Source organism: Bubalus kerabau, chromosome 11 (assembly GCF_029407905.1).
Source record: "Bubalus kerabau isolate K-KA32 ecotype Philippines breed swamp buffalo chromosome 11, PCC_UOA_SB_1v2, whole genome shotgun sequence".
In the NCBI taxonomy this organism is placed as follows: Eukaryota; Metazoa; Chordata; class Mammalia; order Artiodactyla; family Bovidae; genus Bubalus; species Bubalus kerabau.
Window position 1 is genome coordinate 40857384 of NC_073634.1, and position 27000 is coordinate 40884383.

Below are 27000 nucleotides of genomic sequence, written 5' to 3' on the forward strand. Positions count from 1 at the left end.
TATAATAAAAATATGAAAAGTAAATATGTATAAAAACATTTGAAATTAACGAATGCTGAAAAAGCTTCTACTAAAAATTATTTTCACTAAGTAATAGTCTTTAAATGAATTTATTTTTACCTTCTAACTAAAAAATAAGATTTAATTCAAGGCATTCCTAAGGAAAGGTAATACTATTATTTCTGACAACTGCTTTAACAGAATCAATTGATCATTTCCTTAGATAAGACTAAATTAATTGTAACTGAAATCAAAAGCAAAAGTTTTTTCTAATCCTATACTATATAATATTATTGCAATTTTATTCTTGAAAAGCAAAGTTTTTACAGTTTCTGAGGTGACACTATCATAGCACCTTAGGAGAAAAGGACTCCTAATAAAGATTTTTAAAAGAATGGAGAAGTTATATAAGTGAAATACTTATTTCTTGTTTTCCATTTCTCACTGTGATTCTGATATTTTGCTTTAATTTTCACAATAAACAGCAAGAATGGTGGCAAATTCAGTAACATGTGGCATTAACATTTATTCAAAATAAAATACAAATCACAAAGCTAATGGAAACATATATATAAAGGGAAACTACCAACAAAACTGTATCTTGTTATGTACTAATATGCTTACTGTTGACCATATTACTGACAAGAAAGCAGAGTTCTATGAACATTAACTAACAGAAAAGATAACATATGGAACACAAGGTGATTTAAATAGAGATTATTTAAATACAACTCTTCCCCCTTCCATTTCCTTAGTTCTCTCTAATCAACATGTAAAATTTAACACACTGTAGTTCTAAAAACTAATAAGTATACAAGATTAAAAGCCCAAGATTAGACAGATGCAGAAATAGCTTTTAAAAAAGCAGAAACAGCTTTAAAAAAAAACTTAACAAATGACATTGCACATTATGTCCTATAGTTAGCTTTTACATGGATGTTACAAATCACTAATGTATTTACAATTCAAGCAATATCTTCAATAGAAATTCTGCTGTGCCCATTCATTAAAACAAAATCACTGGAATGACATAATACATTACCTTAGCTCACTTTAATTTGAATTACAGCCAGTGATCCACTTTATGCTGTTTCCATTCACTATATCATGCATGCTATGCTGTCTAACAAAGAAATATACATTCCTCAGATGACACGTTCTGCCTATATCCCCTATGGATAAAGTCAACAGTACATCTCTAGTCAGCACTGTGCCATTATAGATGATTCACTTAAGAAGCTATGTCTAAAGAAAAGAGGACGATTTGCCTAAAAGCACAGTGCATCTATATTTGATTTTTATTTATTCTTGCTTAAGTTATGACTTTAAGTATTTGGGGAGATATACAAATATAATGTATGATGAGCTTCATAAAAAACACATAAACATTTTATACAGATTATTACCTCTTGAATATGCGCGGCAACTGCTGCTTTCGTATCAAAATCTAAACCTTGAATTCTTTCAATAAATTCTTCTTTTTTCTGACACTAAGGGAAATGAATAGAACAATCACTCATACTTTATAGGGTGTAGTTGTTAATATGTTGTAAATAAGTAAAAACTCATTAGGCTAAAAAGCTTGGCTACAATGAGGGTTTAAACAGCACAATGAGGGTTTTGTTTTGCATTTAAATGATCTCTCTAATATACTTACCTAATAAAAAGATTAAAATTTAGAAATATTTATTTAAAAAGTAAGGTACTGAAAATCCATATTACTTGTATGCTGAAAAGTTCTAAAGCAGGTAATCATTACACAACTCATGTGAGGTCAGTACAATATTATTATGCTAACTTTACAAACAGAGAAGTAAAGAATCAAGAACTTGTTTCAGGGAGGATAAGTTACTTGCCAAAAAACACAGTGAGTCAGTGGCAGAATTCGGAATATAGCCAAAATGCTCAGTCAGTCTTTGGCTGTCATCAAACAACACAGCCTTTCTTCTTGGAAAAAAAAATTCTAAGCAATTTTTACTTCAAGCTTACAATTCATTCTCACATCTTTATCCTATCAATCTCAATGAAAGCAATCTCTTTTTGTGGCCCAGTTCAAAACATATAAGATATTACAATAAATATTTGATCTGTTTCTAACAAAAAGTTACCGGGGCAAAATTTAAGAATGTATATACAAGTACACATGTAGCAAGTGGAATAAAGGCAGCAATTCTTCATTGTGTACGTTAAAAAAAACTTGATATAAACTAAAAATGTTATAATGCAAACCTTATCTTTTCCTTTCCAATCAGTACTGAATAAGAGCTTAACATGCATCTTACTGTTTTATTCTATCTTCCCTCTACATCTCTTATACTGTAATCCAACTGTTTGTGTAACTGTATTTTTACAGCTATCAAATGAGAAGTGCATACAAAATAGACAGCACTGCCTTGTCTAGCTTAGTTGCATCTTTTGGGCCAATTACTGAACTCACTAGAAGGCACTAAACTCAAAAAAGAAAAATTGGGTCTTTGGTCAATAAGAAACTTAGTAAGGTTCTGATTTATACTCTACATATTACATTATAATATTCTATTTCTATTGCCACACAATTTAACTTAATTAAGCACATTTCTATCAGTGCAGAAAGTTCCTCATCCTATAAGAACAAAATTATTAGGATAATACAAAAATATTTAAAATTAAATTACAAGAAATGTAAAGTTTTCAGTTGTAACGAGGAAGTCAGAGTTTTGGGGAACATGTGATAAAAATTACCAGGTTTAAAAACAAGATTTTTGGTCTACTGACTAATATCTGACAGGCATAGTGAGAACAATTAAGAATGACTTTCAGATAGTACCTTTGTAGCATATATAAAATAACTTTTTAGGTATGGTAACCCCAATTTTTAAATTTTATGCTTCCAAAAGTGTTGCCCAATAAATAGTTTGAGCCAATGAGCATACATTAAATGGCAGGGTTATAATAACTATGACTCAACGAAGAGTCATAATTCAACTGCCATACCTCTGGCTGATTTAGGTTTAAATTAAACATATACTACAGTTCCCTTTTCTAAGTCCTGGAGCCACTGTTTATATTTATACTATCTTTAAAAGCTCACCCTTGAACACAATCTCAACACAAATCAATGAGAATTCTTCCTTTACCCTTAAAATACCTAAAATTTGTACTAAATCTCACCTCTATTCAAACTTTAGAAGTTTTAAGAAGGCTAGACTTTCTTAAAGAATAAACAGGCTAGACTTTCTTAAAGAATATAGGATGAAGTTGATAGGTTCTTGAAGGCTAGAAAGGAGAGAGTACCAAGATGGAAAACAGAATGAGAAGACAGAAATTTTGAAACTGAAAAATCAGAAAATCAGTGTTGTTCTACACAGTACTCAAGAGCTACCTATGGCTGAGTATTGAAATGTAACTAGTGCAAATGAGTAATTGAGATTGTAATTTTATTTAATTATAATTAATTTAAGCTTAAACAGCAACATGTGGCTAGTGGCTATTCTACTGACAGCCCAGTTCTAGAGCATAAAAAGTCTGGTGTTAAAAACAGAATTACAAATAGTTTTACTTCCAATTATAAAGACTCACATGAAGACTAAATAAGCATTAGCAAACTTTTTCCACTTAAAATTAAGCTCTTTTTTCTTTATATACAGTTCTTAAAGTGTTATGGGAACTGAAGAGATTTCTAATTCTATTACAGTAACTAACTTCTAAGCCAGCAGATGATTGAGACTTCGTAATTTCTACCTTTTGATCATCACTCCTCTTCCCTTCAATAACACATACACATACACGCATAAGTCATAAGGATGCTTTGGGAGAGGTTTTCAGGGTACCTTTAGGGAACTTGTCAAGCCTGGGGTCTTTAAAAGCCTCAGTATTTTTTAAAAAATTAATTTTAATTAAAAGAATTAAATTAACATAAACATAATTTATGCTATCATATATGACTATCTGATAACATAAATAAATTTGAAATAAAATAACAAAAAGTGTTTTTCTTCAGAATCTCCTTAGCTTATACAGATATGTTAACATTTCTAACATGGACTCTGAACAGCAAAGGCCCATCCTTTAAGTCTTTCTGAAAGTAGAGCCTCAAAAATTTACAAAAACTTATTAGAAATATGAAATATTTTAACTTACCTGAACTGCACAACCCAGTAAAAGCAAAAGCAACTTTTTAACTTCTTCTGTGCCTTGTTCTGAAATGAAAATAATTACTAGGTACAACATTTTACTTTAGTTCAACTTTGTGATAGTGGTAGAATTAACTCTAGAGATGGTATTCACAACTTGATCAAGGAATTAAGTTTCTAAGTACAGTGAATTCAAAAGAGCAGCTCTTTATGTGCACAATGTCGTAACAGCAGAAGAAATGTGCAAGGATCTCAATTTTGAAAGGCTGCAGTATAGATAAAAAAGCTTTCAAAGCTCTATGTGATAATGGATGCTAACTGTAAATCCACTACTTCTCCATAAATTATTATATCACAACAGGATACCAAATTAAGAACTGCTGCTATAGAGACATGCCAGAGTCAGCCAAAATGGTCCCGAATAAGTTTGGCTTCTTTTAGGCCTATTGGCTTTTTTTTTCTGAAACACATATCTTATATGATTCATCTACCTATAAAATTTAAATGGCTTTTCCACTATGTAGAGTCAGAAGAATCAAAACCTTAAATGTCAGTTACAGTGAGGCTGGTAAAATAAAGGTATATAACAAGCAGAATAAAGGTATATAACAAGCAGGATAAAAGTAATGGTCTGTAACAGAGCTGGAAAGTATATTCACTGTCCAACAGTATTCAATCCAAATTTTCTTAAAATACCGAGTCACTCCAGAATTTCACCATCAAGCCAATCTGTCTACAAATAAGTCCAAATTTTCTTTTCAAATAATTCCTCCTACTCTCCATGAAACCTTCTTAGCTACACTAATCACCCTTCCCCAAATATACATAAATACACATGCCACTGCCATAACTTCTGTTACTCCCTCTGCCTGTCTTTCGTCGCTACCCCTCTCCCCTAATGAACTACTTACTAATCACAATAATATGCACAGCTCTTCAATCTCTGTGTAGTCTTCCTTGACCCAAATACCAGTGGTCTCCAACCCTCACTAATTTGCCAACTTTAAGAATAATCAATAGCTCCATATTTTATAAGCCTTAACATTTTTACATCTATTTTGCATTAATTATTACATGACCCAGTAATCTGTTTATCACCCACCAAAACACAAGATCCTCCAGAACATAAACCATTTTCTTTATATTCCTGGTCCCTCTAACTTGGTAAGTAAATCCTAAATATATGTGGAATTGAAAACAATTCCATTCTACATACAACACTTTTTCATTTTTTATTTGTATATTTAAACATTCCAGAATGTCTTGAAAGAGCACATAACCTCCTAATTCACCCCCATTTAATGGGTAGTTTCCTCAACAAAACCAGCTGCTTGCATTTAGTTTTTATTTTGGTTTTATCTTTGTTTTGACTGAAGGTCGGAACTGGAGAAGATATACTTGATTTGGGTTACATGTAGCCTGTAAGAATTAAGTCCTTTGTTGAAACTGTTAGGTAGCTGTTAATTTTCCCAATTGTTCAAAAATTAAAACCCTGAACATGTCACAATTAAAATCTGGTAAAGGGAAAAAACTTTGAAGAAAATAATTTAAATGATCTAAGAAACTATTTCTCATCTTTTTTCCATTCAAAAGTAGTTTAATATAAACTAGAAAATGTGTATGCATGCTCAGTCATGTACAGCTCTTTGCGGCCCCATGAACTATAGCCTGCCAGGCTCCTCTGTCCATGGGATTTTCCAGGCAAGAATATTGGAGTGGGTTACCATTTCCTCCTCCAGGGGACCTACCCAACCCAGGGATAGAACTCTTCTCTTGCTTCGGCAGGTGGATTCTTTACTACTAGCATCACTTGGGAATCAATCAGTAAAACCTTAGATTCAAACAACTCTGGCAATGGTGCGTGTGTGCTAATTAGTCATGTCCGACTCTGCAACTCTATGGACTGTAGTCCACCCGGCTCCTCTGTCCATGGGATTCTCCAGGCAAGAATATTTGAGTGGGCTACCTTTCCTTCTCCAGGGCATCTTTTCCACCCAGTGATCAAACCCTCATCTCTTATATCTCCAGCATAGACAGACATGTTCTTTACCACCAGAGCCACCTGGGAAGCCCAAAGCAAACACCCGAACAGAGTGAACAGAATCCTAGAAATCACTTCTAAATCACTTCTTTTCAAAGCTTATATTTTTCTAAGCTTTTAACTACTGTACTTATCTTCCATACTTATCTTTAAGGCACTAAAAATCATCACAGAAAAGTATCAATTTGGTAGGTCAAGAAAACACTGGACTTAGTAATGCTTGTCTGATTCTGCTACAACTTACAAATATTCTGTTCATTTTCTCTATACAGAATGGATTATCACCTCCAACTTTCCCTACAGACTGATGAAAAACATAGTGTGTTAATGGAAATAATCAAGATCTTAGTGAGCATTACAACACTACACAAAGATGGTATCTTTATTATCAAATTATGCTAATTTTAATACTTACCAGAAAAGGGATTTTTGCCAATGATTAAGACATTTGGCAATGACATCATGATCAACTGTTGCAAAGTCTCCTATAAAAAGATACACAAAGGTTGGCGTGTGAGTAAAGTTGACAGGGTTATTACTCAACAAGCTATAACTTACTATTTGCACATCTCTTAGGCATGCTATACCTACACTGCTGCTGCTGCTAAGTCGCTCCAGTCGTGCCCGACTCTGTGCGATCCCATAGACGGCAGCCCACCAGGCTCCCCCGTCCATGGAATTCTCCAGGCAAGAACACTAGAGTGGATTGCCATTTCCTTCTCCAATGCATGAAAGTGAAAAGTCAAAGTGAAGTCGCTCAGTCGTGTCCGACTCTTCGCGACCCCATGGACTGCAGCCTACCAGGCTCCTCCATCCATGGGATTTTCCAGGCAAGAGTACTGGAGTGTGGTGCCATTGCCTTCTCTGATACCTACACTGGTATATTGCAATTAAAAAGCTTACAAAATGTGAAAAAAAGGTAACTAAAGTCTTAAATCTTTTGTAACTATAAGTTAATGACTTAAATAACTAAAATTATAATATTAGATGTCCATAAAACAAAAATGTCCAAGTTGAACTGAATTTTAGGTATAAGATAATTAAACAAGCTTCTTCAATAAAAATTCAAGTATGTGTACTTTTTGTTGTTTTGTTTTTTTACTACTTCTAAGAGAACTAAAAAAACAACTGATAGTAAAATTAAGAAAGCCAGTTAGTTCATTAAAAATCCTATCTTATGATCATTTTCATAAAAGTGAATGATTCTTCCTCAGCGAATCATTATTTATCTCCTATCAAAAACAAAAGTTTCACTCCCTTTGACTTCTGTCAAACTTTTTGTGACAAGAATATATACAAATGTTGATGGTAGAGAATGATTCAGAAAGAACTGAATGCTTCTGAATTACTCATTTTATTTATATACCCAGGATGCATCTTCTGTTCTTTGAGCAAATCAAAGAACACCCCATGTCTATCATTACAACCACCAACAATGACACACTACAAAGAGTCTGGGAAGAAAGAGACTACAGATTGATCACTGTAATGTAATACTGAATCTTTGCAATATTAAATACTAATAAGTGCTTAACTATTGGGCTTTCACTACACAGACATATTAGCTGCTGAGGAATAATTTTTTCCTCAGAAAATAATAGAAAAGAAATAATTATTTCTTTCAGAATCATTCTTTACTTTAATACTATGACAAAGAAGCAAATAACCATGAAAACCTAATTTGTATTGCTTTTAAAAACCTGTGTGATCTACAAGTGTTTTCTTATAGCCAGAGAACAGCATGATACCAGAGGCTAGTTAGAATTGATCTTTTATCTATAATTTGTTACAGATATGTATGAGACAGTTATAAAAATTTTTCTTCAGTATTATATTCACTAGTTCTTAAAAAAACTAACACCAAAAATATGCACACATTTAAAGTACATATTTAGTATATGCTGAGCACAATAAAGAATACAGTTAAAATATTATGTAAATATTGTTAAGAATATTAAAAATAAGTGTCAAAAACAGCTACAATCACTTACTCCAACAGATAATACTGAGTTTGGGAGTATTTAATAAGTGAATTTTCAAGTCAAAAGCAAGTTATCTCAAGATAAATATGCTATAGCCAAGTATATAACAGCTAAATGGACTTAAATAAATGTCAAATTAATTGTAATTTTTAGTTTCCTTGTTCTTATTTTTTTCTCATTTTTTATGACTTTGTTGAGTATGTAGTTCTAGAATTCTTTTTGTTCTTTTAGAGAGAGAAGGTAAAAACCTGCAAAAGCACTGAGAGAAAAGTAATTATTAACCAATAACTACATACCCAACGAAACTATCTTTTCAGAACAAGGATGAAAGAAATGCATTTTCAGACAAACACTGATAAACATTACTATCAACAAGCCTTTTCCACACAAACAACTAAAGGATGTACTTGAGGAAGAAAGTAGTATCAAGGCAGATCTGAGATACAACAGAAAACCATGCAGAGGAAAAAAAGGAAACTATGTGACTGGATCAAAAAGAACACTGATTGATTTATTTAACAGTATGCTTAATATTTAATTAATGGGGTTTAAAAAGAACTAGAATACAAGACAAGAAGAGCTTAAAATCTCTAACGGAATGGCTGAAATAAGGCAAATTGGAAGTGGTCAAACAGGAGATGGCAAGAGTGAACATCAACAATCTAGGAATCAGCAAACTAAGATGGACTGGAATGGGTGAATTTAACTCAGATGACCATTATATCTACTACTGCGGGCAGGAATCCCTCAGAAGAAATGGATTAGCCATTATAGTCAACAAAAGAGTCAACAAAAAAGAAATGCAGTACTTGGATGCAATCTCAAAAACGACAGAATGATCTCTGTTTGTTTCCAAAGCAAACCATTCAATATCACAGTAATCCAAGTCTATGCCCCAACCAGTAACGCCAAGGAAGCTGAAGTTGAATGGTTCTATGAAGACCGACAGGACCTTCTAGAACTAACACTCAAAAAAGATGTCCTTTTCATTATAGGGGACTGGAATGCAAAAGTAGGAAGTCAAGAAACACCTGGAGTAACAGGCAAATTTGGCCTTGGAGTACAGAATGAAGCAGGGAAAAGCCTAATAGAGTTCTGCCAAGAGAACGCACTGGTTATAGCAAACACCCACTTCCAACAACACAAGAGAAGACTCTACACGTGGATATCACCAAATGGTCCACACCAAAATCACACTGATTATATTCTTTGCAGCCAAAGATGGAGAAGCTCTATACAGTCAGCAAAAACAAGACCAGGAGCTGACTATGGCTCAGATCATGAACTCCTTATTGCCAAATTCAGACTTAAATTGAAGAAAGTGGGGAAAACCACTAGACCATTCAGGTATGACCTAAATCAATCCCTTATGATTATACAGTGGAAGTGAGAAATAGATTTAAGGGACTAGATCTGACAGACAGAGTGCCTGATGAACTGATGGAGGTTCGTGACATTGTACAGGAGCAGAAATCAAGACCAACCCCAAGAAAAAGAAATGCAAAACAGCAAAATAGCTGTCTGAGGAGGCCTTTAAAATAGCTGTGAAAAGAAGAGAAGCGAAAAGCAAAGGAGAAAAGGAAAGATATACCCCTTTGAATGCAGAGTTCCAAAGAATAGCAAGGAGAGATAAGAAAACCTTCTTCAGCGATCAGTGCAAACAAATAGAGGAAAACAATAGAACAGGAAAGATTAGAGATCTCTTCAAGAAAATTAGAGATACCAAGGGAACATTTCATGCAAAGATGGGCTCGATAAAGGACAGAACAGGTATGGACCTAACAGAAGATATTAAGAAGAGGTGGCAAGAATACACAGAAACTGTACAAAAAAGATCTTCATGACCAAGATAGTCATGATGGTGTGATCACTCACCTAGAGCCAGACATCCTGGAATGTGAAGTCAAGTGGGCCTTAGGAAGCATCCCTACAAACAAAGCTAGTGGAGGTGATGGAATTCCAGTTGAGCTATTTCAAATCCTGAAAGATGATGCTGTGAAAGGGCTGCACTCAATATGCCAGCAAATTTGGAAAACTCAGCAGTGGCCACAGGACTGGAAAAAGTCAGTTTTCATTCCAGTCCCAAAGAAAGGCAATGCCAAAGAATGCTCAAACTACCGCAGAATTGCACTCATCTCACACACTAGTAAAGTAATGCTCAAAATTCTCCAAGCCAGGCTTCAGCAATACGTGAACCCTGAACTTCCAGATGTTCAAGCTGGTTTTAGAAAAGGCAGAGGAACCAGAGATCATATTCCCAACATCCGCTGGATCATCAAAAGAGCAAGAGAGTTCCATAAAAACATCTATTTCTGCTTTATTGACTATGTCAAAGCCTTTGACTGTGTGGATCACAAGAAACTGTGGAAAATTCTTAAAGAGATGAGAATACCAGACCATCTGACCTGCCTCTTGAGAAACCTGTATGCAGGTCAGGAAGCAACAGTTAGAACTGGACATGGAACAACAGACTGGTTCCAAATAGGAAAAGGAGGACGTCAAGGCTGTATATTTTCACCCTGCTTATTTACCTCATATGCAGAAACACTGGGCTGGAGGAAGCACAAGCTGGAATCAAGATTGCCGGGAGAAATATCAATAACCTCAGATATGCAGATGACACCACCCTTATGGCAGAAAGTGAAGAGGAACTAAAAAGCCTCTTGATGAAAGTGAAAGTGGAGAGTGAAAAAGTTGGCTTAAAGCTCAACATTCAGAAAACTAAGATGATAGCATTCGGTCCCATCACTTCATGGGAAATAGATGGGGAAACAGTGGAAACAGTGGCTGACTTGATTTTTCTGGGCTCCAAAATCAATGCAGATGGTGACTGTATCCATGAAATTAAAAGATGCTTACTCCTTGGAAGGAAAATTATGACCAACCTAGACTGTATATTAAAAAGCATAGACATTATTTTGCCAACAAAGGTCCATCTAGTCAAGGCTATGGTTTTTCCAGTGGTCATGTATGGATGTGAGAGTTGGACTGTGAAGAAAGCTGAGTGCTGAAGAATTGATGCTTTTGAACTGTGGTGTTGGAGAAGACTCTTGAGAGTCCCTTGGACTGCAAGGAAATCAAAATAGTCCTAAAGGAAATCAATTCTGAATATTCATTGGAAAGACTGATGCTGAAGCTGAAGTTCCAATACTTTGGTCACCTGATGCAAAGAGCCAATTCATTAGAAAAGACCCTGATGCTGGGAAAGATTGAGGGCAGGAGGGGAAGGGGACGACAGAGGATGAGATGGTTGGATGGCATCACCAACTCAATGGACATGGGTTTTGTGGACTCAGGGAGTTGGTGATGGACAGGGAGGCGTCCTGTGGTTCATGGAGTCACAGAGTCATACACGACTGAGCGACTGAACTGAAACTGAACTGAACTACAGTCATAATACTATTGCATAAAAAGAGTAAGCTACTGATTACTTTTGGCCTTTCCTATGAAAAGAATAAAAGGTACAATTTCAAGAGCAGTTTCAAAAAAAAACAGAAGTAGGGTGAAAAATTTTAAACCAGTAGGTAGAAAAACATGTAGAAACAATTATATATAGTGTAATTTCTCCAGAATAATAAAACAATGCTAAACTGATTTGCACCTAAAGTGTTTCACTATACAAATTATCAGGAAATTTAAAAAATCATAGAATAATTATTTGTAAATTTGATAATTATGAAGTACATGTTTGTATCTTTAACACTGCATAAGAAACAAACTGTGTTATGACTACTCTACCTGCAACAACTAGACCAATACCTGGTATATAATAAGCCTTTAGTATATATTAGGTGACTAATAACACCACAAAAATGTGATTATGAAAGCAGTTATTAAAATATTAGATTAAAAAAAGAACTACTTACCTGGTAATAAAATTTTATCTGTCTCACCAAAATGGACAGATTATGAATTCTAAGTGAAGCATCATTGTTGACTTTTTTATTTACTCTCTGACTCTCTGATTTAGGATTACTGTAAGAAATAAAAAAAGGAATACTTTAAAAATTATATTGAAATATACCTATCAATTTATAGATGACTAAAAATAATCAAATAATACATTTTTTATATAAACAAACTGTGTATTCATCTTCATTGACAGATGATCCAAAAGGACACATGATTATTTTGACATGTATTTTGTGGTTTTAATTAATATAAATGCATCTGATATTTCAGAGACAGTGGTAAAATATAAGTCAGATGTTGCACTTCATTCTCATTTTGTCTCTTCATCTTTCTTGAAATTAATAACATTTTATTTCCTTTGAATATATATACTTCCACTACCCAAAATAAATCTATTTAAATCAATAATGTAAATTTGGACTAATAATAAATGTTGTATCTTCTCAGTGGCAAACGAGGACTATACTTGAGCAGGCAATGTCCCAGAGAAATTAAAGAGTGAAGTGATGACACAAGATATCACTTTCATCTTTGATAAACTTTGTAGATTTAATAAAAGCATAGGAATGAATGATTGTAAAGTAGCATAAGCTGAAAATGAATAAAAGGTAGGACATTGTTAAGAAAGAAATTCAATGACACCAAAAGCAAAGGCAATAAAAGCAAAAATAAACAGGTGTGACTACATAATACTAAAAAGCTTCTGGACAGCAAAGGATACAGAAAAAATGATAAGGTACATAATTGAACGGGAGAAAATATGTACAAATCATTTACTTAATGGGGTTAATGTTCAAAATATACAAAGTATTCATATACCTCACTAGTGAAAATGATTTTAAAATAGGCAGAGGAACTGAATAGGCATTTAAAAAAAAAACACACCACCATACAGATGGTCAATGGGTATATAAAAAGGTGCTCAACATCACAAAAATCAGGAAAATGCAAATCAGAACTACAAAGAAGTATTACCTCATACCTGTTGGAATCACAGTTATTAAAAGAAAAGGGATAAGGGTAGGTGAGGATGCGGAGAAAATGACCCCTTGTGCACTGCTTTTGAGAATACACTCGTGCAACCACTGTGAAAGTTCCTCAAAAACTTAAAAACAGAACTACCATATGATCTAGCAATCCCATTTCTGGGTATAAAAAACAAAGGAATAAAAACAAGATCTCAAAGAGATAATGGTGCTCCTATATTCACTGCAGCATTATTTACAATAGCCAAGATATAGAAACAACCCAAATGTCCTACAACAGATAAGTGGATTCAAAACATATGAAATACACACACAGACACACACAGGTACATACACAGATAGAGGGACTTCCTAGGTGGTACTAGTGGTAAAGAGCCTGCCTGCCAATGCAGGAGACTTAAGAGACACAGGTTCAATCCAAGGGTCAGGAAGATCCCCTGGAGGAGGACACGGCATCCCACTGCAGTCTTCTTGCCAGGAGAATCCCATGGACAGAGGAGCCTGGCGGGCTATGGTCCACGTGGTCACAAAGAGTCGGACGAGACTGAGGTGACTTAGCATGCACACAGACAGAATATTATTCAGACATGAGAAAGAAGGAAATCCTTCCATTTGTGAAAATATGGATGAAACTTGAGGGGGTCATGCTAAGTGAAATAACCTAGAAAGAGATGGAAAAATACTGTATGTTCTTCTTTATATGTGAGATTAAAAAAAAAAGTCAAACTCATACAGAGTGAAGTAAGTCAGAATGAGAAACACAAATCCACATATATACGGAATTTAGAAAGACAGTAACAATGATCCTACATGCAGGGCAGCAAAAGAGACACAGATGTAAAGAACAGACTTTTGGACTCTGGGAGAAGGCGAGGGTGGGATGATTTGGGAGAATAACACTGGAACGTGTATATTACCATATGTAAAATAGATGACCAGTGCCAAGTTCGATGCATGAAACAGGGCACCCAAAGCCAGTGCTCTGGGACAACCTGGAGGGACAGGGTGAGGAGGGAGGTTCGAGCGGGGTTCGGGATCGGGGGACACATGTATACCCGTGGCTGACTCATGTCGATGTATGGCAAAAACCTTCACAATACTGTAAAGAAATTATCCTCCAATTAAAATAAATAAAATAATTTTTAAAAGAATGTCAAATTCATAGAAATAGTAGAAAAACACTTGCCAGCATCTGGGGATGGGAGAGTTGGGTGGAGAGAGGGAGAGGTTGGTAAAACGGTATAAAATTTCAGCTATAAGATGAATAAGGCCTGAAGATGTAATGAAAAACATGGTAACCACTATATTAAATAATTGAAATTTGCTGAGAGTGTGGAACTTAAATGTTCTGACACACAGTTAAAAATGTGAGGTGATGGATGTATTAATTAATTAGATGGTGGGAATCCACTCACATGTACACATACATAAAGCCACCACTACGTACACTTTAAATAATTACAATTTTGTCAACTATATGTCAATAAAGGTGAAGAAAATAAGTTTTTAATTAAAGTTGTTTTTTTTTTAAAGAATAGGAAATTTAAGTAAAAGGGGTGGTACTAGAACAGAAGGGTATAAGTTAATGCCAGAAGATTAGCGAAGATCTAGTTCCTCATTAGGACAAGGAGGTCAAGCTAGAAAATGACATTGCCAGGTGAAATGTCCCTATGCAAGGGCTGAGTGCAGAATATCATAAAGCAGGAATCTAAGAAGTTGCTGGGACAGAGTATTAACCCATGATTACAGACTTTAAGTGCAGGTACCTCCACACGAGAATGCAGAGAAGACTGACACTAACCCAGTAGAGAAGAGGAATTGAACAGACACTTCTCATTCCTTAATCCCTCCCTTTTTTACACAGTCATTGTACTCCTGATGCCTTCAGTTCCTTCCCTAGACAGCACTCTATGGTGCTTTATTTCAGCAATTCTTTTGTGGGTTACATTTATCAATATTTACCATATCAGAAAATAAAACAGAAAATTTCACATTTGTTTACTTATTGACTCATTAAAAAACAAAATAAACCCATTACATGCTTATAAACACCAAACCAAAAAAAATTTTGAGAGGACTGGCACTGTTTTACTATTTTTACATATCTCTTTAATATCTAGCTTAATGTTAAAAAAGGGGAGGGCTGATGTTCATCTTTGCTACTGCATTCCATCTACTGTTTCTGTTACTTTGGTTCATGTATATGAAGAAATAAGGGGCTTCCCCAGTGGCTCAGTGGTAAAGAATTCGTCTGTCAATGCAGGAGACATGGGTTCGATCCCTGGTATGGGAAGATCTCACATGCTGCAGAGCAACTAAGCCCGTATGCCGCAACTACTGAGCTTGCACTCCAGAGCCCTGGAATTGCAACACTGAGCCCGTGTGCTGCAACCACTGAAGCCCGTGCGCCTGGAGCCCCTGCTCTGCTACAAGATAAACCAAGACAGTAAGAAGCCCGCTCACTGCAACTAGAGAAAAGTCCATGCAGCACCAAAGACCCAGCACAGCCAAAATAAATCAATAAAAAATTATATATATATACAAAAAGAAATCAGCCTCACACAGACATTTAGTTAAAAGTAGACAGAGCCTGTGGACTCTCTGAAAGGACCCTCAAACTGTACTGTGAGAACTACTGCTTTACTTCAACTATTCTCTTGCCAGCACTCTCAACATTAATCCTTCTGTTTTTTTTTTATCACATTTACACTGTCAATCCCTGATACTGGATCAGCTCAACTGTGTACACTGAGATTGCCCATAGTACTAGATGAGAAAATAATACAATTAAAACTCAGCTAAAACATCATATAGGGAGGAACAGTTAGCACCAAATTTGCCCTTTGCCATAAAGAATTAGAAACTGGACAAAACATACAGTAACTAATTTCAGACTTTGAACAGCAAATAATACAAGACTATAATCTCTAGCAAAGCTCTCTCTAATGAAACAGTAAGTATTTTCCAGAATGAGACACAAGGAAGGGTAGCCCACGTCTCCCTGAACTCAGGGAGACAAAGTTTGGAGTTTAGGGGAATTAAAAAATTGAAATTTTCAGAAAAGAAAACCAGAGACAAGGAAGCTATACAAACAAAGAACTCCCAAAATATGCCCTTAAGATTTTGACTAAATACTAAGTTGTACAAATGTACCCTAAAACTCCAGGAGGCTGAGCAGAGGACAAGTACAGAAAAGCTGGAAACTAGATAACACCCAAAGCTCACAGAGTGCAGAGAGAAATTTAAGTTCTGACCACTCAGAATAAATACCTAGAGCATCAGTAGAGTCCTCAGCAGAATCATATCTTGCAACTAAACTAGCAGTTGAGTAAAAGCTATTCCAGAAGCTCCTTAGAAAGCTTTGCAAACAAGCATTGAAAGGCTCAAGCTGGGAATTCTCTGGCAGTCCAGTGGTTAGGAATCTGAACTTCCATTAAGCTGGGAATTCTCTGGCAGTCCAGTGGTTAGGAATCTGAACTTCCACTACAAGGGACAAGGGACTGAACTCTGGTCGGGGAACTCAGATCCCGCATGCCATGTGGTGCGGCAAGGGAAAAAGGAGAGAAAAGAAAGGATCAAGCTGACTGCAAGGAACTTGAAAACCTGCCAAAACAAACTTCATCACTGCTTAAAGAACAAGATCTAGACACCACCATGTAATAATCACAATGTCCAACATAAAGTAAAAAATTACTAGACATGCAAAGAAGCAAAACAAATACATAAATAATGTGATTTGTGAACAGGAAAGAAAATGGAAACAGTTAACAGAAACAGACCCAGAAATTAAGAGACCATGGAAACAGCAAACAAGGATTTCAGAAGAGCTACTATGAATATACTAAAGAACTTTTAAAAAATAAACATTATGTGAAAAAAAAGTTAACTATTTTTAAAAACTCAAATGGAACTTCTAAGGCTAAAAAATATAATATCTGAAATGAAAAATTTATTGTATTTCTGTAATAGAAGATAAGAAACTATTACAAAAGATCAGTGAATTTGAAGACACACACACACAAAAAATTCCAAAAACACAGAAAAAAAAAAACACCTGAAATGAACAAAGGAGACTAAAGGAGCTAAGGGGCAACAGATTAACAAAAAAGTTGCATGGACAGTACAGTTTTTTTCCTAAACCACTTGAGAATAAACTGATGGCCTGATACCCAAGAGTCCACAAATATTTTAGTATTTATCTTGTACAAACACATGTAACTATCAAAATTGGGAAATTAACAATCATATAATTACTATCATCCAATCTTTAGAATCCAATAACATTTGCTCCAATTATGAATGGATTTATAGGAAAAGGATCTAGCTCAAAACCACACTTTGCATTCAGTATTCTGAATTACAAACTTCAGTCTCTTTCAGTTGGAACAGTTTCTATCTTTCCTTGAAATTCATGACCTATGTACTTTAAAAAGTTATAGGCCAGTTATAGGCCAATTTTTTATAGAATGTCCTTCAATTGGGTTTGTCTGATTAAATTGTATACTGCTCATAAGTTCAGGTTACATCTTTGACAGGAGAAATGCAGAAGAGATGCTCTGATCTTCTCAGTGCATGCTAAGAGGAGGTACATGATTTCACTTTATCCCATTACTGATAATATTCACTTTTATCACTTGATTAAATTGGTATCTGTCAGTTTTCTCCATGATAGTCACTATTTTCCTTTTGAAATTATTTTGTGAAGACATACTTTGAAACTATGTCAATAATCTGATTTACATCTATCTTCAATTTATGTATGTTTATATCAGTATACACTTATGATTCCCCATAATTATCAGTGATCATAATCTATTAGTATATAACTTCTTTTACAACTATGATAGATTGCCTTTTCATTTTGTTGACTGTTTCCTTAATTGTGCATAAATTTTTTAGCTTACTGTAGTCCTAATTGCCTATTTTTGCTTTTGTTGCTGTGCTTTGAGATCATATCCATTGATATGATTCACTTTTAATTTTTACTAAAAATTTTTTACTACAAAACCACTTTTTAATTTTCTCTAGGAAGGGCTTTTATTAGCTATATTCATAAATTCCTTCCAGTTTTTGCTGTTAATGTGATTGTAATTTTTTAAAATATGTTTGCTAGTAGATTTCTACTGATATGTAAATACAGTCAATTTTTGTGTATTTCTCTTATCTTTAGAAATCCTGTTTGTTGGTGAAAATCCTTTAGAAATTTCTCTTATCTTTAGAAATCCTTTAGAAAACCTGCTCTTACAGGGTCTCTAGAATGTAATTTATAATTTTTACATATTGATAATCAATTATCCCAACACCAATTACTAAAGAGCTTATTGTTTTCCACTGATCTCTATGATTATACTAGATTTCCCTGTAAGTGTGGCTATACCTTTGGCATGTATTCTGTTTCTTTAACCCATCTGTCTATTCCTGTGCCATTAAAACCCTTTAAATATTACTATGACTTTATTGCCATCTTGATTCTGTTAGAGCAAGTCCTTCTCCTTTGTTTTTGTTTTGTAAATTGTCCTGCTTAGTCACACTTGCTGCTCTTTTCTATGAGTTTTAGGATATTTATTAAGATTCTATGAAAAGCTTGTTTAGATTTATTGTGATTTTATTAATACAACGAATTTGATACATTCACATTAGTAAAATTTCTAAATTTATGCAGAATGGTATTTACATATTTAAGTAGGCTTTTTTTCCTTGGGTTTTTGTGTGTGAAATGGATTTGTTTTCTATCACACTGTCTTCTTGGTCACTGCTAGTGTATAACAGGAAAACTGTCGTTTTTGTATATTACACTTCTGATTAAACACCTTTTAAAATTTAGTTTATTCAGTTCATTTTCTTGGATTTTCTAGCTGAAAAAATGTTAATGACAATTTATCTCCTTTCCAATCGTGCATCTCATTTCTATTTTTTACTTACTGTATTAACAAATAATAATGGAGATAAGAGCTATCCTTATTTTGTTCTCAAATTTCATGAGACTGCTTTTAATGTTTTGCCATAAATACCTAATGTTCACCATCATTTTCTGATCAACACCCTCCTTCAAATTAAGTTCCCTCCTAATCCTATTTAATATTTTAACTGGTGAATTTCTCAAACATCTACTTCCATGTGATTCTTCTCATTTAATGTGTTAATGTAGTGAATATTACATTGTTACATCTTTAACACTGAATTGCCCTCACAATCCTAGACTATTACTCCATCAGCCCCACCCCATAGTGTAACTACTATTCCCATGTTTGGTACATCCTTCTGTCATGCTGCTAAGTCACTTCAGTCGTGTCCGACTCTGTGCGACCCCATAGACGGAAGCCCACCAGGCTCCCCCGTCCCTGGGATTCTCCAGGCAAGAACACTGGAGTGGGTTGCCATTTCCTTCTCCAATGCATGAAAGTGAAAAGTGAAAAGTGAAGTCTCTCAGTCGTATCCAACTCCTAGCAACCCCACGGACTGCAGCCTACCAGGCTCCTCCGTCCATGGGATTCTCCAGGCAAGAATACTGGAGTGGGGTGCCACTGCCTTCTCCATTCTATCATAGGTCTTCCAATACTAACTGCCTTTATGCCTTTTACTTTCTCACCAGAATGTAAGCTCCCTGACAGCAGGGACCTTATCTTATTATTCTCTAAAATCAGCATATATCCTAAGCAAATGTTTGAATAGATAAAAACAATAAATGATCTGAGACCAAGCAAAGAGTTTTTTTAATATAAATTTATTTATTTTAATTGGAGGCTAATTACTTTACAATATGTATTGGTGGGGTTCAGGGTGGGGAACACGTGTATACCCGTGGTGGATTCATGTTGATGTATGGCAAGCAAAGAGTTTTAAAAATTGTTGCTTACTATTAAGAGTTATGAGATGACATTCTCCAAGCTAAAGTCATTTGGCAGACTTGAATAGACACTCCCTACTAAGGTTTGTGTCCCAAAGATCAGTTGAATAACACAGTTCTAAACCACAATTTGAGACATACAGAACAAGCAAGAATAATAGAAAAGAAAGTTAAATCTGACTTGTGACTGACTTATACTTAAAGCAAATTATGAACAATGAATAGCCCAAAGCAAGGGTGTATAAGTGGAAAAGTAGATCTCTTAGGTAAAGGTACCAACCAGAACTAGCTACCCACAAAAATAAGGAGACTATATTGCAGAAGTCAGATTATGTGTCATGGCAGACAAAAGATAAACAGCAGTAAGGTCAGGTCATGGTTAAAAATTCAGACAGCTGAAGGGAAAAATCTTGTTTTATGTAACTAACAGTATACTTTTTGTCAGTAAGTTACATACTATACATACATACTGTAGCTATATTATTACTTAATGTATAAGGGCTTAGTTTAGTCAAGCTATCACTGTGGAGAAAAGTACATTTGTAATTGGGAAAAGACTGTAGGAACAACTCTAGTAAAAATGTTAGGTATACTACAGGCACAAAATTTCATTTGTAATCACAGACATTCAGTAAGTATCTTTTCTCTCTAGTCTTCTTCCATGTTTTATTTCTATTTTTCCTTATTCTGTATTTGAATTCTCTTAAATTACCTCTCACCTATAACTATCTCCTAAATGATAACATTTAGACCCCCAAAATACTTTAGAGATTATCTAGTTTCACTATAAATCAGAAAATTGAAGTCCAAAGTAGTAATTTGCCTAGGCTCTCATAGATTCTTCCCTTTACTCTCTTTCAATCTTTTCTCTTACTCAAGAAAACAAAGACAATACCAATAGAAAATGGTTTCGGCAATGTCATCTATAAAATCCATGTGTACAATAAATCATTGCTTTTTTGTTTTGTTTGAGCATATTCCTGATTGATTGCTTTCATAGTGATTAATTAAACTAAAGAAGATTCATTTCCTTCCCCTCTCCAGTTCATTACAGTACTATTTTATTTAAAAATCTAGGTATTTAATTCAGATGAAAAATATTTAAGAAATTCTATTTTAGTAGTACTACTGAAGAGGTATGTAAACCAAAAATACCACAAATTTACAGTACAAGCCCACTGTTACATGACAATACATAATTCAGATTATACTTTGGAATAGATGAATAATATTCCAATAAACACATGTGATTTCATTCACTTTAACTAATTTTATAATGTAAATATTATCTTTGCCTCTACAGAGTTGTTACCAAGTTTCTCTGCGTTCTTAAAGTGCTTTTTAAACTTAAGTCTTAAAGTTTCTGTTCAAATTTTATGTCCGACATTACTCGTATGATATTTCAAAATTTATTAAATTGCCAGAAAGGCCTATAGTCTCCTTTGCATAAAGCTCTTCTCTAAGAATTAGCAAGTTTTAAGAATTCAGAATTTTGGTTTGCTCAAATTCTTTTAAGAAAGTTTTGCAAAAAAAAATATGTAAGTTCTATATCATTTCTTCAGCCTCTGAGAAAGACTGTGTATAACAATTAAAACAATTTTGAATATAAAGAGCAGGAACTGTCCAGTTTTTATACACTAAGCATAGCAGATGAAATTATTTTAGAAATCTAGGAAAATAGGAAATATGCAATTAAGATATGTTAGAGAATGTATTTTGAAAAATTTACAGAAAGTACTTCAACACCTAAAATTAACCTCACTTTCAACAAGGGTCTTAAAAGACAGGGGAATGAAAGTTTTCTAGTTGCTTTATGTTTATAGATATTTGCTATGAGTAACATGGGATTTGAGGGGATTTCTAGATAATTAGTAGATACTACAAGATACTAGATATAGTAGATCTAGTAGGCTCATGAGCAATTTCAATAGAATAGTCCAATTCTTTGGTAAGAACTGGCTGATACCTAGGTACTCAAGACCTCAATTTCAGTTTCTAACCTACACTGTACCTCTGGGGAGTTATTTTAGTAATCAATCAGAACTGGAAAGTTCCTACTGCTTTAGAATCATTGGATATTGCATCACAGTCCACCCATAAAGTTCTGAACTGGAGATGGGGGTAACTGCTAAGCACTCTAGGCATGGAGTGAAAGCAATAAACTTTCAATTACAAGGCTTGGGTTTCCCATTCGATTCATGCTTAATTTGAGTTAGGGTCATACTGACATATGTTAGGACCCTGAAAACAGGCCTTCTGACCCCAAGAACGTCATCTCTTTATGTGAGAGGACTTCTCTCAGGTGAAATTGCCTGAAAAGTCTTAATCTCAATTCCCATGAAAAGCTATTAAACATTTAAGAATGGATCTACTGAAAATAATGCAATTTAAGAAAATTAGTAACTTTAGGAAAAGAAGTATTTTTTTAAAAAGAAGAAAAATATAATAAGGATATGCTACCTGGCTCTGAAGGAAACATTACATATGAATATTGATTACTGATTTAACTTGCAATAAATTAGAAGGATAGTGTAAGAAAACAAACAGATGGGACATAAAAAAAGCTAAAATCTCACCTACCATTACCAGGAAGTTAGTAGATACTGTCTGAAAGGGATAAATCAAGAAATACTAGGGTAAAAAAAATAAAAAGAAATACTAGGACAGTATATTCTCACTACATTCAGGGCTAAGAGACAGAGGAAACTACTTTTTAAAAAAAGTTAAAGTTTTACTCTGGGGAACAGAATTAAATGTGGCTAAGTTAGGGCAGAGATTATAGTTTTTCACTGTGAACCTTTTGGTATTAACTAATTCTTTTAACCATGTAGAACACTCTTTTAAAGAGGGAAACGACACAAAAAATGCTGTTTCATGAAGCTTTTTTATTTTATTTACTTTTAGGAAAAATATGAGGTCACAGACGTGGCACTCAATGCTAGAGATTCAGAGTCACAAGATGTGTGATACTATGCATAAACATAAGAAAATAAAACAATATAAAACATTTCTTCTGTAAAAAGTATGCATTCTATGAAAGACAGAAAGGACTCCACTCCCACTGTATATTTTAAGGTTTATTTCTTTACAGGATACAGGGGTCACAGTGTAGCAATTTAAACATACTTACTATAAGTCCAGAAATGTCTAAAAAGAAATGTAGTCTATTCAGTATTCTAAAATCCTGTTTTTCTTCATGTTTAATACTTAAAATGCTAAACAAAGATTAATTCAGAAAGAGTCATAATTAATGAAGTTTTGTTTAAGTTTTTGAAGGCACACCTTAAAAAAAAAGACTATCTTTGAAAAAAGCGTTTTCGAAAATAAAAGATGAGCTATTGAATGATACACGCATAATATGTGAGGAAGTACCTTTCTAATCATACACAGCTTTCTCTAAGTCAACATAATTTCAAACTGTCCATTTCCTCTTATAAGATGAAAATCGAGAGAGGCAAATAGCCTAGCAATATAAATATAGCTCAAATCTGTCCAGCCACAAGTTAAATGCAACATGGCAGTAAAAGACTGCCTCAAGCAATTTCACATTTATAAATGACCTACTTATGACAAGATACATTAATTTCAATAAATAGGCTATAGTATTATCTGTCACTGCATATAGTAATTTTTAAATTAGAGTAAAAGAGGAAGGAAAAGTTAGCAATTCTGCAACTAATATTCTAAGATTTGGTCCTTATGTAACGAAGGATTATATCTTTATTTATTCATTGACTACTATCTATGAAAAAGAGAAATCTGATAGTTTTAATGGCTTTATGCTCTTCTACCCAGACCACAAACCTGTTATGTATCCTCTTGGACCATCTGTTTAGTGTTGGTGCCTAACAACCACATGTGCTCAGGTTTTTGACAACGCCATTCTAATTCAAAGCTAGCTGTACATAGGGCTTTTTTTTTTAATTTTGAGATATATCACATAAAACATAAATGAATACTATTTACATGTCATCTTGAAACATTCTGAAATAACTAATTTGCATATCTAATTTCAAATGTACATATACCAGAATGATAGCTTTATGAAATATTAACTGGAAAAATATCATCACATTTAGGGTTATCCAAGTAGTAAGGTATCAGGGAACTAAGTGGTTTTAAAAAAGAATGTATCCCTTCACCTTAGCATCTCCCCCTTCTCACAAACTCAATCATAATGCATGATGGCCAACAATAAAATGTAGTATTAATATAATCTTTTATATATCTATAAAACATTTTCACATTTTAACTAATTTGATCTTCACAATGACTAAACAGTCATTCTTAAAGAGGTATATGACACACAATTACCGCATTGAGATTATGGACATAGCCCCAACCATCTTCATGTATTAAAACACTTTCATAATTTAAGATTCAAAAGTTGAAGAACTATCTGACATTTTCTAGTTAGCCCAAGACTGAGCTAGCAGTACAGCATAATCTTCCCTTAACAAACAGAATTAATGCTCTGATTTAAAAATCGCAAATGGACCCAAAGAGAATAAAACTACAATACACTTAACTCTGGTTTTATCTGAATTGGATAAAATGACTAAAGATACACCCCTTACTTGTTAGAATGAGACAACATGAGCTCTTCAAATACCAGGTTAGCAGTTTTCTAACTTTTCGGTCTGAAGACGTCTTTTCCACTCCTAAAAATTATTGATAACTCTAAGGAGCTCTTATTTATGTGTTATATCTATCTATATTTTACTATATTAGATATTAAAATTAAGAAGTAAAAAATAATCTGTTAGTCTATCTAAAAATAACAAACTCACTGAATGTTAACATAAAAGAACATTTTTATGACAAGTAGATATTCTTTTCAAAAACAGTAAAAAAATTTTAGTAGGGAATGACATTCTTTCAAAACTTGGTAAATTTCAAGTCTCTTTAATGTTTGGCTTAGTAGAAGACATCTGAATTCTTAAATCCACTTCTACATTCAATGTGTTGTGACACATTATTTTGCTCTAAATATATGAAAAAAGTTGACCTTACACAAACATGCAATCAGAAAAAGGAAGAGTACTTTAATAGCCCTTTCAGATAATTACTGATATTCTTCTTTGATACTATCAGAACTCAGTGAAATATTACTTTTTTTAAAGGTTGGACACAATCTGGAATTCGAGCCCTTATCAATGAACTTGTCTTGCTGTTATAACATTAAAATCTACTGGTTTCTCTGACACGTTGAATGGATCTTTTACATATGCATGATTTCTTACCAAGCACCGGTCATGTTGAAAATTCTGTTTTCACTGAGTTACACAGATCTTCCAAACACTGCACATTTTATTATTCAGTATTTTAAAATTACACTATTATCACCTCCAATCTCACCAGAAAAGTCTTTAAATATTGAAGCTACCAAGTTCATGATTTCTATAATTCAGTCTTATCACCGACAACACATAGTATGAGATATCTTCCTTGAAGTGATAGGCTCACTTTATTCATTTTTGAGAAAGTGTTTGCAGAGAACTCAAGCTTGAATACGGAGAAGGCAATGGCACCCACTCCAGTGCTCTTGCCTGGAGAATCCCATGGACGGAGGAGCCTGGTAGGCTGCAGTCCATGGGGTTGCTAGGAGTCGGAGACGACTGAGAGACTTCTTTCCACTTTCATGCATTGGAGAAGGAAATGGCAACCCACTCCAGTATTCTTGCCTGGAAAATCCCATGGACGGAGAAGCCTGGTAGGCTGCAGTCCATGGGGTTGCTAGGAGTCGGACACAACGGAGAGACTTCACTTTCACTTTTCACTTTCATGCATTGGAGAAGGCAATGGCACCCCACTCCAGTACTCTTGCCTGGAGAATCCCATGGACGGAGGAGCCTGGTAGGCTGCAGTCCGTGGGGTTGCTAGGAGTTGGACACGACTGAGAGACTTCACTTTTCACTTTCATGCATTGGAGAAGGAAATGGCAACCCACTCCAGTGTTCTTGCCTGGAGAATCCCAGGGACGGGGGAGCCTGGTGGGCTTCCGTCTATGGGGTCGCACAGAGTCGGACACGACTGAAGCGACGCAGCAGTAGCAGCAAGCTTGAATAACTATAGTTTGCCCATCAGTCATTCTCTCAAGTAAAAACATTGTTCCACAAAACAGAGACTTGCTCCGCCTTGCAACTCAAAAAATCATGCGTATTTTTTCTTGAGATAATCATCATACCCTATTATACAACAAAAGTGTTTTAGGCATACTTCCCATTTTGTCCTTCAGAATGTAAAAAAGACACACACTCAAGAGTCAAGACTAAACAAGGTAAATTTTACTTTATCAAGACATTTTAAAGTAAAGCTGGATTTCTTTTTAACTGCAAGTACATAGTGTGAAGAATATAAGTACATGTATAAGTATATAGTGTGGAAAATATGACTACCAGCAAAATCTCGTGCTACTTCACTGTTCATGCTAAGATGTGAGCAGTTTTACCCACTTTTGCTCTTCTACCATTATTGCTTTTACAACACAGGCAAGAAAGACAAATGATATCTTAATATTATTATGAAAATAATTCTGACTTGAGAGACAACCAGACAGACTCCCAGCTATCTGCTGGTCTCACTTTGAGACCACTGTTGTTAGGCAAATCAACTCCTGTTCTTGACTATGGAACTCTGAGGACTTAGTATTATGCTAATCAGTGCCTTCATAAAGTAACAGAATCTTCATGTACTCAGTGATCAACCACATGGCGAGTCACTGAAACAAAAATTGTTTATATAGTACCAAGGGGCATCACCAACCAGTGGTGGAACTTTCATCCACTGCCCTTAAGCCTTAAGAAAGGGTCACAGGCGTCTGTCTAAATCAGTATTCTAGGGTAGTATATGCTCCAGATCCAGTTACCCTAGAGACTCAAGAAATCTCAAACTGAGTTGATGTGCTGCTGCTGCTGCTGCTAAGTCGCTTCAGTCGTGTCCGACTCTGTGCGACCCCATAGACGGCAGCCCACCGGGCTCCCCCGTCCCTGGGATTCTCCAAGCAAGAATATTGGAGTGGGATGCCATTTCCTTCTCCAATGCATGAAAGTGAAAAGTGAAAGGGAAGTCGCTCAGTCGTGTCCAACTCTTCGCGACCCCATGGACTGCAGCCTACCAG

General features: G+C 34.7%; 1 protein-coding gene across 7 annotated transcripts in view; it reads right to left on the minus strand.

Annotated features, from left to right (window-relative positions):
• CCDC88A (coiled-coil domain containing 88A) overlaps nt 1-27000 on the minus strand; it is a 117066-nt gene that overhangs the window by 74320 nt on the left and 15746 nt on the right. For all 7 annotated transcript variants that reach the window (XM_055540137.1, XM_055540138.1, XM_055540136.1 and 4 more), the window contains exons 3-6: nt 12002-12110; nt 6569-6638; nt 4120-4178; nt 1407-1490 (exon numbers count right to left, since the gene is read on the minus strand). In XM_055540137.1, the coding sequence (XP_055396112.1) occupies nt 1407-1490; nt 4120-4178; nt 6569-6638; nt 12002-12110 (322 nt within the window). The remainder of the gene's footprint in view (nt 1-1406; nt 1491-4119; nt 4179-6568; nt 6639-12001; nt 12111-27000) is intronic.